The following is an 11,221-nucleotide window of genomic DNA, read 5'->3' on the forward strand; positions in this document are numbered from 1 at the left end:
ATGAAATCAATATTCAAAATTTTAGTGTACAATTTTTTATTTTTTTAAAAATGCTAAATAGAGTAAATAGAGTAAAAGTTTTTAAATAAAAAATACTTAATTTTTATTGTTCTGTTATACTATTTTATTATTATACTATTATATTTTGTTGCATAAAAATTTTCAGACAAAATTATATTTAAAATATATATATAATAACTGTTAAAACTATTGATTAAAAAAATTGATTTTATTTCTTCAAAAAAATTGCTTCATATTTTCATATAATGCTATGTTATACTCTATATGTAAATGAATTTTCATTAAAATCAAACTTTTTTTAATTAATCCAAATTTATCAAGGAATTAGGATTTTTCAAATTAGAATTTTCTTTATGATTTACTTATATATTATGATAATCAAATACAATTTTCGTATAATTATAAATATTATTAAATTTATTACGAATATATTATTTATATTAAAACAATTTTTCATATAACAAACAAAATCATATATAATATAAAAATTAAAAGCATTTATTAATATTAATGAATAATAATATTAATGACTAGAAATATTTTTGTGCGTGGTATTTTCAATCATATATAAATGAAATATTTATAATTATTGAGTAACTTGCGATATTTTTTGTCGTTGTCCACCAGTATAAATAATTTGCCTTTGCTCATCTGGATGAATAAGTTCATCTGTATGTTTCCAACGCCACTTTTTTTCACTTTCTTTAATTCGTCTATGGTCGATATAACTAATAACACAACTAGTAGGAATCCATACAATGGCAGTAATAATTATAACAGCACCTACTATATTATCTTTCAAAAAACGCATAACTTTATTAATGTTTATATCTTCAATAATATCCCAAAATCGTTCTACTACATCTTGAATTGTTTTTTCACAAACACCCTGAAAATATTTATTTATATTTTATATTATATAAAGTATACATAAAGCATAAAGCATACATAAAATAAATTCATTTAATAACATTACCTTGTTACAAAAACCTTGAATACATGGTGTTCCATCAGGTAAAATATCTTGTGGATCTATAGGGAAACATGTTTCATTCAAACTCATTCGACAGCATCTTTTACATGCATCTCCAACTGCAAATAAGAATTTGATATAAATTTATATTATTATCTATTTATTATACATATAAAATATAACATATAAAAACCATACTTGTATCACACATGCAACTTTGTAAGCCCTGTGTTTCGCAATATGGTACACATTTTCCAAGTCTGCATTGACCTCTTTCAAGGCAACCTGTACCATCTTTCATTGGTGGAGATCTAGGACATTCACTAGATGCTCCTGTACATCGTGATTCTTGCTCGCAAGTAGCATATTGTGCATCACGACATTTTACACCTAATGGCATAAATGCACAACCTTGACAACAAGGTGAATTTTTATCGCTGAAAGATATATATCAAATATAGAAATTTAAAAACAAAATATTTAATTTATAGAATGTAGACTATATATTATAATATTATAATATATTATATAATATAATTATAATAATGATCAATTACCTACAAACTGCTCCTTGATTTCTACGAAGTTTACAATTTTTATCACAACAAGCATCATTATCTTCTGTACCAAGTAATCCTGCATCACATTCTTCATCTCCTTCAACTCGTAAATTACCACAAAATGATTCTTCAGGTTCAGAGAAACAGCGACCTGATTTTGCTTGTAATACTTTCCTAATAGATCTTAAACTACATGGTGAAAAACGCTAATCCATAAATAATTAACAATAAGTATTTTCTTACTATTATTATTCTCTTTTTATGTAAGTTGAATGTACCTTATTATTTACATCATATCCACTGACGCTATATGTGTACATTAAATATGAACCTCCTTGACTAGCACTTGGACTACATTCCTATTAAAAATATTATCTTTTAATATATAAAAATTAGATTGTTCTTATTGAATTAATTTTTTTTTAGATATCTTGCAAATAAAAAATTACTGTTATATCTGGATCATGTTCAGAACCCCAATTATGTCCAAATTCATGAGCAGTAACTAGATCTGCTTCTCTTGTGATAACTCTTTGTCCATAATGATTTCTACTAGAGCTTAAACCTGAATTAAGATATAATGTGTAACCATTTTTAAAATATTCTGAAACATATTAATATTGAAATAAAATTAATAGATTATTTATAAATGATTAAAAGTAAATTTTATTAATGTACCTGGTGTACAAATTCCTCCTACTGAATTTCTACGAGGAGATCCAACATATGCTAATCCTAGAATACCACCTTCAAATTTGAGATCAGTAAATAAATGAGCTAAACAAAAATCTTTGTGGCTATATTCTCGACTAAAAACCTAAGCACAATTTATATGATTCATTTAATTATAACAAGACTCCAGTATTTTAAATAAAGATATCAAAAAAAATAAATTTACCTCAAGTAATGTACGAACATCCCATTTTTCTCTAACCATATTATAATGAGTTTCACCACCTCTTCCGCGAGTTGGTTCACTATGAACTACAATTTTTTTAATAACAAAACCCATTCCCTTAAAACCATCTTGTTCTTGGCGTTCTTGCCATAAGGTATCATTATAAATTTTATGTACTCTATCAATTAAACTTATCTAAAAAACAAAGATTAAATTATTATTTGAAATAAATTATGATTTTTATACTAAATAATGCAATCATATACTAAATAATTAATTGTAGTTTTTGTACTGCTAGCACCCATCTCTTGGTAAAAACGATAATCAGCTACTAATAATAAAGGACATCTTGTTTTTGTTGGAGTATATTCATAAGTTTCTGTTTGTCTTTTAATTCTAGAATGTTCATTTAATTTAAAATTAGATTCTTCTATATCTTCCTCTCCTTTATTATTTACTGGAATGTCTGTAATATAAATCTTATATAAAATATATTACTGATTATATATCTGAATTATAATCTCTAATAAAATTTTTTATTTAAGATAAAAAATTAACCTAATTCTTCTTTTACATATCCACAAGTTTTGGGAGCACTATGTGTATGCCCTTCTCCATATTGAAAATGTTCCCAACTAAATTTGACATCTGATGATTTATAAATAATCATTGTTTCATTTCCTAAATGAGGTAAATGTCTCCAAGATGGCTATTATAAATAATAAATAAAGAATTACAATTTGATTACAATTCTCTTGAAATTTATATAATTATTTATATCTATTTCATACCTCAATATGAAATGTTTCATCAGAGATTGCAATAATGCCTGTAAGAATACCATTGTCAATATGCATTTGTGCATGAGAATCAATTTCACCAAATACTCGTCCATGATAAAAACTTTCATGATCTAAAATAGAGTGAATTTCATGATTTAAAATAATTTTCAATTTCTATGATTTGAAAATAAAATAAAATAAAATAAAATAATATATTTATTTAATATGAATATACATATATTAGTATATAAGTTATAATAAAATTAAGATTATTTATTATTTTATATTATTTTATATTATTTTTATATTAAATTATTTATTAAGTTATAATAAATTCAAGTTTTTTTCATTAGATAAATAAAACAAAAATAGAGAAAAATGACAATATGAAATAAAATTGTTTCATTTTATTTCTATCTCATTTCATTTAATGTAAAATTGCTAATACATCAGCCTCAATTAACACTTTTTTATATCAATTTTTCTATTTGTTTTAATTTTTATTATTATTATTATTGTTTTTGTTATTTAATCTTTATATATTTGTTTTAATTTTCCAAAAATTGATCTTTATTCTTATAAATAAAATATTCTTATACATATTAATATTTTATATATATTAAATATGTATAAATATATTGTTTATAATAATTATTTTTATATATTAATATTATTTTACCTAAATGTATAGTTTTTTCTTTTCCATCACCATTAACTTCATATGCTTTAAATTTGGAATGAATAACTTCTTTTCTTGGTGTTAAAATTAATCGAAAATACCTATTAATAAATAGAATAATTTCTTTTATAATTTATTATAAATACATATATATAATTAAATATATTACCGTCCATGAGAATAAAATTCTAATTCATTTATCTTATTATAGGGATGATAACTGTGTTGAATACCCCGTTTTACAATATTATGTTGAAAATGAGATATATGAAGAGTTTCATAATATTTTAGATTTCTATAAAGACTATCTGAAAAAGCATATTTATAAATCTAAAAGTTATAATTAATCATGCATATATTTTAAAAATTAATAAATAATAAATTTGAATATATTATATTTAATGTAATATATTTATATTATATATATATTTAATTTAATATATTATAAACTTACAAGTGTTTTGTATAATAAATAATATATAATATAATATATTTTGAAATTTCATATTTATTAGAATATTTCTTATTATGTATGCATATTAAATTTTGTTATCATTATATTTTAAGAATATTTTTAAGAATATTCTCACATCACAAGTATTTTACTTCTTATAATTTTGTATCATGTATTTTATCATTGTATGTTATCATTGTATCATGTAAAACTAATATTCAATATAAATAATTTTTTTTCTAATATAAAATACATGGAAATGTTGCTTGATTTTAAAATATATTCAGTGGTGATCAACTGTAATGTTTGAAATATTATTTAATTTATTTTAAATATGTCATATTTTTTATTATTTCTTTTATATTTGACGATAATAAATAATAACCACAATATAATTGTATACACAAAAGAAAATATTTTTAAAAAATTGTTTTTTTAAATTTTTTAAATAATTTTTATAAATTTTAATATAATTCTTGTCTTATTATTATATTGTTCATGATAATATGTTCATTTCAATCGATTCAAACTTTTATTAAATGCTTTATTTAGAGGTTGAAATTCTCTAGAACATGCTAGAAGTTTTTCGGAACTGTAAAAACAGAAAGGTTATAATAAGTACTACTATGTACTAAATCATTTGCTAACGTTGTTGTAACTTGTTTGATTGACGTTCTTATAATCCCATATAATACGTGTATAAATTAAAATAAAAGAAAGTTAAAAATGTCGCAAGAAGCAACTTTATTGCACTGTTATAATCGTGGTTGTGGAAAAAAGTTTGATCCAAATGACAATAAAGAAGGTATGTTAAATATTTAGAAAATAAATTATATTAGAAAAGTTTAGAAATTTGAAAAAGTTTGAAAAATTATTTATTTATTTTTTCAATATATAATTAAAAATCATGTAAGAAGATTTTAATAATTGTTATAAATTATTGTATTACTTCTCCAGGAGACTGTATTTATCATCCTGGACATCCAGTATTTCATGATGCTTATAAAGGCTGGTCTTGTTGTAATAAGAAATGTACAGATTTCACAGAGTTTTTAAATATTAAAGGATGTGCAAAATCATGTCATTCAAATATTAAACCAATAGAGCCAGAAAAGCCTATTATTGATAAGTCAAAATCAAATGAAATAATTGAAGTAATTGCTCAACCTCTTATCAATGAACCTATTTTAGAAAGGCCTCCTTTTGATACTCCACAAATGACATTAACTCCCAATGTGTCACCTAATTTATTAGAACAAATTAAAGGATTAATTTCTAATGTATCAAAAAGTACATTTGATACTAAAGTTCAAATTGGACAAAGTTGTAAAAATAATTCATGTAAAGCTACATATAATGGTCCTGCATCTGAAAATGAAATATGTAATCATCATCCTGGAACTCCTATTTTTCATGAAGGAATGAAATATTGGTCTTGTTGCCAAAAAAAAACTACAGATTTTTCTACATTTTTAGAACAACCAGGATGTACACAAGGAAAACATATTTGGATTTCTAAAGTAAGCTTTAAATGTTTATTTGAATATTTTTTATTTATATTCTATGTAATGATATAAGTTTTAATAATATTTTTAAATATTTTAATAAATTTTTTATAAAAAATTTATTATTTTTCAGAATACTGATAAAAAAGTTAAATGCAGAATGGATTGGCATCAAACGGGATCATTTGTTGTAGTTTCAATTTATGCTAAAAAATATCAACCAGATCAATCACTTGTTAAATTAAATCCTATAAGATTATCTGTAGATTTATTCTTTATAGAAGAAAATTCTAGATATAATCTTGATATAGAATTAAGAGGAGTATGTATATATATCTTTATATAATTTAAAGTAATTCTTAAACATATTAAAATTCTTATTATTAATTTGTATAAATTATAGATTGTTGATGTCACACAAAGTAGTGTTAATATGCTTCCTACTAAAGTTGAGATCAAATTAAAGAAAGCAGAATCTGGATCATGGGCAAAATTAGATTTTCCTAGAAAAAATGAAGAAGAAACAGAAGAAAATAATCAAAATAATGAAAATATTAATAATATGGAAATTGATGCTGTAGATCTTAGTGATCTTTAAATATTCTCATCTAAATAATTAATTAAGAATATTATTGTAAATTATGTATCTATATTATTTTTAAGGATATTACTTTTATTTAATGATGCAAAGAAATATTATTTTCTTAATGTTGATGGAATTATTTCAAAGAAAATGAATACTTAGTATTTTAATTTTTGTTAATTTTCATAGTAAATGAAATATGTAAAAAAATCTATTATCAAAATTTTATATTTAAAAGAAATACTGCATCTTTACATTTCATGTTTTATTTATGGTTTTTCCAATATCAATAAATCATTTTTAATTTATATTGTGTTTTAATACAAATTAATATTATTTTAAAGTTAGATTTTAAACATGTAATTTATAAATTAAATTTTTATAAAATTAATATCATTTCTTTAATTTACTTTCGATTTTGATATAAATAGACATATTTTATTAAAACATCGATGGAATTTAATACATTCAATGGCGCATATTGATAAATACAAAATAAATATTTAGTAAATACATTAAAATACAAAATAATTGTAACTAGTAATAGTTGGATAATATTTATATTAAATATTATATGTGAAAGAAAAATCAGATATTTAGAAAATTTTTTCATCTTTCATATTTTTTAGAAAAGTTCATGATGCAATTATAAATTTCTCAACTGTCAAAATATAATTCCATGGTTGACAACCTTATCCACCTTAACCTATCTTTTTAATATTTAAATTGTGTAATTTTGATTTAAGTTTGCTATTTTTATTATTCTATAAATAATATAGAAAACTATATAATCTATATCTTTTATTAAATAAGATTAAATTGTTTCGATTACAATATAAAAAAAGTTATTTTTTATAATATTCCTAATTTAGTAAAAGATGAAAACTAAATGATAAATATATATTTAATAATAATTATTTTGAGTGATTTATTAACGTTATGAGTAATTTAACAAATAAATTGCGGGTAAGAAACAATCATTATATAAGTATAAATAAAAATATTTTTTAAAATATTCATATTATATATTAGATACTTGCAATTCATGGCTATGCTCAATCAGATGATATTTTTAAAACAAAATTAGGCTCTTTACGAAAAGGATTTAAAAGAGAAATTGATTTCGTATTTTTAAAGGCACCACATAAAGTTCCAATGAAAAGTAATTTTGATATTGATGATGTTGAAGAAGGTATTTCATAAATTTTATATTTGATTAAATAAATAAATAAAATTTATATATGTATATTATATATATAATTAATTAATAATAATTATATTTTTAATTTATAAATAATTTAATATTAAAATAATAAAATGAAAATAAATGTTATAACTACTAGCATATGGATGGTGGTTCAATACAAAAGATCATATATTTAAAGCAATTGTGCCAAGTAACTCAGTTATAGGTTTTGAAGATAGTATAACTGTAATTGAAAAGATATTTCAAGAATCTGGACCTTTTGATGGCATTTTAGGATTTTCACAAGGTGCAGCATTTGTTGTTATACTTTGTTTTATGCAACAAAAAAATTGTAAGTTTATGGTTTATATAAAAAGAAATTATTAAAAGAAATATTAATTATAAAATAAGATAATATTAAAAATAATATTCTTATTAGTGTTACAAATTAAATTTGATTTTGCAATTATTATATCGGGATTTAAGTCATTATGTGCACCTCATGCAATATACTATGATGGAAAAATAAACATACCTTCTTTACACATATATGGAAAGACTGATAAAGTTATACCAACAGGTAAGATTTTTGATTTTTAAATTAATAATATAAATAATTATTACATTCTTTAACAGAAATGGCAGAAGAAATTATTGAAATGTTTATAAATAAAATGAAAATGACACATGAAGGAGGCCATTATGTACCAAGTAAGAAAGAATATTATAAAGAATTTATTATGAAAATGTTTTTAAATAAAAACAAAAATAATTAGAAATGTTTAATTATTATATATCTTATGATATATAAAAGATATTTATATTAAAATATATTAAAATATAAACAATATAAATCTACTATATAAATTGTAAAATATAAGTACAAGTAAAATATTAGAGCGATATTAGTAAATTTATTTAAATCAATTATAAATAAACATTGTATAATATTTACTAGAAATGAAATTTGTTAACATTTTATATTTGGAGTTATATATAATAGCCAAGAGAATTTGAATATAATAATAAATTGAAATGATTTTATTCAAATTTGATCAATATTTGCTTACTATTTCATATTAATTGTATTATATGATTAAAAATTGCTTAATTATTGTATAAAAGGCACTACTAATTTTAAATATTCAGTATTTGAGAACTTAAATTACATATTAAAAATGTATTGAATAGTGCCTTATTTATTAATTTATTTATTTTGAGAGAGTATATTAATTACTTAATTTAATAATATTCATACTTTCGTACAAACTTTATGATATATTTAAGATGAAATATATTTTTTATGCGTAATAAGTTAGTTAAATGCTTATATAGATATCAACTGTCTTGGTTTATATATTGTAATTATCCATTATTTTTAGTTTAAAGATATGTAAATTTATATAAATTACTATTGCAGTAGTGTATATTTATAAATGTTATTAGCATTTTGAAATATTAGCATCCAAATTTTCTTAATAATGTCTACACATATTAACCATTGTTTAATAATTTTAAGAATATTATATTTTAATGCATATAACTCAATAATTAAATTAATTTATTACAGTATAGTGATATTTTAATTTTTAATAATATTATTAATTTAGAGCAAACAATTCAATGCATTACATTTTTAATGCTATTTAATGTGTTACATTTTTATTTTTGAATAATGATACTGCAACATATTTGAGAATATTTTATATATATTAAATATATGAATACATTTAATGTATTCATAATACTGCATAGAAGTATATCATTTTTCAATTCATAATTCTATGTAATAAATATACATGCAATTCATCAAATAAATAAAATAACGAACACGCAAATAAAGTTAACAAAATTTTATGGTATAGCAAAATATAATTGATAGAAATATTGTATTTTATACCAAAATGATTATTTACTTGATTTAATGTATCAAATGTAATCAATTTGTTAAAATTACGTACACTATTTATAATGTATCACATTTTCAAATTTCTATTTTGTAAAACTTAATTTTCAAAGTTTTTACAATTAATATTTTTTAATTTTGCATTTTAAGTAATAAATTGATGTTGCTATATATATTTTACAAAATTTGAGGCGTTTTATATTTAAAGCTTAATAAAAAAAATTTATGGAAATTTATAAATTAAAAAAATGAATTAGATATGAGTTAAATTATAGGGAAAATTACAAAACATTGTAAGATAAAATACAAACTACAATCATAATTTACATGTGACTGAGGTATTTGATCTATCTTGGCAATAATAACAAAGTGTTGATATATTTTTATACCTATAAAAGATTACAATAAACTTGGATGGTATACTGTATTATAAATTTTATATTTTATTATTTTTTCAGTCAAATAATCAAGTACAAATAATACTTGATCATTACTCACAAAAAACAACAAAAATAAAAAAAAATTAATTAACCAAAAAATTAACAGTAGTCTTACCTACAGAAGTTAAAAAGCCTCAAGACACTTTTAATATTCGTATAAACTTGTATGTACCTAATATTCACATCATGTTTGCTTAAGCTGTTAGCCTTTTTGGAAATATTTGACAATTATAAAATTGTATTGAATTCAACACTTTATCATCAGTTGTTTCACAATGTTTCAAGGTGATTGTTCTTGTCCATTAGTTTCTTGAGATTTCATAACATCTGGTAAATCAGGTGGTAATGAAAATGGTGTCATCTCTAAAGGTTCGAATTGACCATTATCTTGACGTATAGCTAATCCTACTAATGCAGGACATTGTGGTTTTGCAGTTGCTGATGTTAATCCATAATCAGATAAAAATTTACTATCTGACATAAGAACATTATCCTTATTGAACAGCTGTTGATTCACAGGTGATATTTTCAAAATACCTATAAAAAAATTACATTAATTCTAAATTATTTTAAATTAAAATCTATAAATATTTATATTTATTAAATATTCATAAATTTTATGAAAATTTAAATAAAAAAAAAGAAAAAGTAAAATTGAAATTTCTTTTGTAAAATATAATATAAAATATTATAAGATTTCTTTAATACAATACATGTAAATTATATATTCCTTACCTTCTATAATTTTTTTAAGTTCAAGAACTGTAGTATTATCCTTGGCATCAGTAAATATTGTCATATTTTTTCGTCGAATCATTAGAAATACATCCTAAGAAGAAAATCTCGATTACATTTGAGGTTATCTTATATTAAGATAAATCACCTAAACACTATAAGAAATAATTGAATATTGATAAGAACTTACCATTATGAATTTACCTATATATTTAAACTGACAAGAACAATTAATATATAGATCTTGTGCAATGCTCCTTTGTTGATTATTGTTTACTTGTAGTTCGTCAGGTTAAAGGCAAAAAGTTAAAATAAGGTAGACACTCACGGACAATATAATCATATAAAACACTTCATTTCATTGGTTCTTCTTTCTAAACACAAATTCTGTTTGGAGCATTGTTTGTTTCTTTAACCAATCATAAATTGGTTTTATATTTAATATTTAACTATGATCCTTAAATCAGAGATAATATTTTTTAAATACTTTTTATATACA

At 21.0% G+C, this 11,221-nt stretch overlaps 4 protein-coding genes across 4 annotated transcripts; 2 read left to right on the forward strand and 2 right to left on the reverse strand.

Moving 5' to 3' along the window:
- Positions 1 to 366: 366 nt before the first annotated feature.
- Positions 367 to 4,564, reverse strand: LOC108000097 (ADAM 17-like protease). Its single transcript, XM_017060270.3, has 14 exons — positions 4,368 to 4,564; positions 4,083 to 4,221; positions 3,914 to 4,014; positions 3,244 to 3,365; positions 3,011 to 3,161; positions 2,719 to 2,918; positions 2,453 to 2,647; positions 2,233 to 2,371; positions 2,004 to 2,158; positions 1,833 to 1,913; positions 1,552 to 1,760; positions 1,193 to 1,431; positions 998 to 1,113; positions 367 to 910 (listed from the first exon to the last, which is right to left on the reverse strand). Exons 1-14 carry the CDS (start codon positions 4,417 to 4,419, stop codon positions 608 to 610), a joined length of 2,202 nt encoding a protein of 733 aa, XP_016915759.1. The 5' UTR covers positions 4,420 to 4,564; the 3' UTR covers positions 367 to 607.
- A 463-nt stretch (positions 4,565 to 5,027) lies between these two features.
- LOC108000098 (cysteine and histidine-rich domain-containing protein morgana) lies at positions 5,028 to 6,763 on the forward strand. Its single transcript, XM_017060271.3, has 4 exons — positions 5,028 to 5,172; positions 5,325 to 5,887; positions 6,006 to 6,194; positions 6,276 to 6,763. Exons 1-4 carry the CDS (start codon positions 5,094 to 5,096, stop codon positions 6,468 to 6,470), a joined length of 1,026 nt encoding a protein of 341 aa, XP_016915760.1. The 5' UTR covers positions 5,028 to 5,093; the 3' UTR covers positions 6,471 to 6,763.
- Positions 6,764 to 7,176: 413 nt separating this feature from the next.
- On the forward strand, positions 7,177 to 11,037 carry LOC108000073 (esterase CG5412). The gene is made up of 5 exons (XM_017060224.3): positions 7,177 to 7,421; positions 7,488 to 7,647; positions 7,799 to 7,993; positions 8,081 to 8,221; positions 8,278 to 11,037. The coding sequence occupies exons 1-5, from the start codon at positions 7,395 to 7,397 to the stop codon at positions 8,415 to 8,417; spliced, it is 663 nt and encodes a 220-aa protein (XP_016915713.1). The 5' UTR covers positions 7,177 to 7,394; the 3' UTR covers positions 8,418 to 11,037.
- Positions 9,480 to 11,071, reverse strand: LOC108000070 (elongin-B). The gene is made up of 3 exons (XM_017060219.3): positions 10,913 to 11,071; positions 10,723 to 10,816; positions 9,480 to 10,524 (listed from the first exon to the last, which is right to left on the reverse strand). The coding sequence occupies exons 1-3, from the start codon at positions 10,913 to 10,915 to the stop codon at positions 10,268 to 10,270; spliced, it is 354 nt and encodes a 117-aa protein (XP_016915708.1). The 5' UTR covers positions 10,916 to 11,071; the 3' UTR covers positions 9,480 to 10,267.
- Between the last annotated feature and the right edge of the window lie 150 nt (positions 11,072 to 11,221).

The sequence above is a fragment of the Apis cerana genome, linkage group LG4 (genome assembly GCF_029169275.1).
Source record: "Apis cerana isolate GH-2021 linkage group LG4, AcerK_1.0, whole genome shotgun sequence".
Taxonomy (NCBI): domain Eukaryota; kingdom Metazoa; phylum Arthropoda; class Insecta; order Hymenoptera; family Apidae; genus Apis; species Apis cerana.

What these genes read in the sequence shown, in the direction of transcription:
- LOC108000097 (XM_017060270.3), bottom strand. Translation starts at nt 4,419, where the DNA reads ATGAAATTTCAAAATATATTATATTATATATTATTTATTATACAAAAC. An exon ending in AAACTACAATTAATTATTTA is followed by an intron (nt 2,648 to 2,718) that starts GTATATGATTGC and finishes TTTGTTTTTTAG; the next exon opens with ATAAGTTTAATTGATAGAGT. An exon ending in AGGAGGAATTTGTACACCAG is followed by an intron (nt 2,159 to 2,232) that starts GTACATTAATAA and finishes AATATGTTTCAG; the next exon opens with AATATTTTAAAAATGGTTAC.
- LOC108000070 (XM_017060219.3), bottom strand. An exon ending in ACTTAAAAAAATTATAGAAG is followed by an intron (nt 10,525 to 10,722) that starts GTAAGGAATATA and finishes ATTTTTTTATAG; the next exon opens with GTATTTTGAAAATATCACCT.
- LOC108000098 (XM_017060271.3), top strand. Translation starts at nt 5,094, where the DNA reads ATGTCGCAAGAAGCAACTTTATTGCACTGTTATAATCGTGGTTGTGGA. An exon ending in TCCAAATGACAATAAAGAAG is followed by an intron (nt 5,173 to 5,324) that starts GTATGTTAAATA and finishes TTACTTCTCCAG; the next exon opens with GAGACTGTATTTATCATCCT. An exon ending in TTGATATAGAATTAAGAGGA is followed by an intron (nt 6,195 to 6,275) that starts GTATGTATATAT and finishes TATAAATTATAG; the next exon opens with ATTGTTGATGTCACACAAAG.
- LOC108000073 (XM_017060224.3), top strand. Translation starts at nt 7,395, where the DNA reads ATGAGTAATTTAACAAATAAATTGCGG. An exon ending in ATTTAACAAATAAATTGCGG is followed by an intron (nt 7,422 to 7,487) that starts GTAAGAAACAAT and finishes ATTATATATTAG; the next exon opens with ATACTTGCAATTCATGGCTA. An exon ending in TTTTATGCAACAAAAAAATT is followed by an intron (nt 7,994 to 8,080) that starts GTAAGTTTATGG and finishes TATTCTTATTAG; the next exon opens with TGTTACAAATTAAATTTGAT.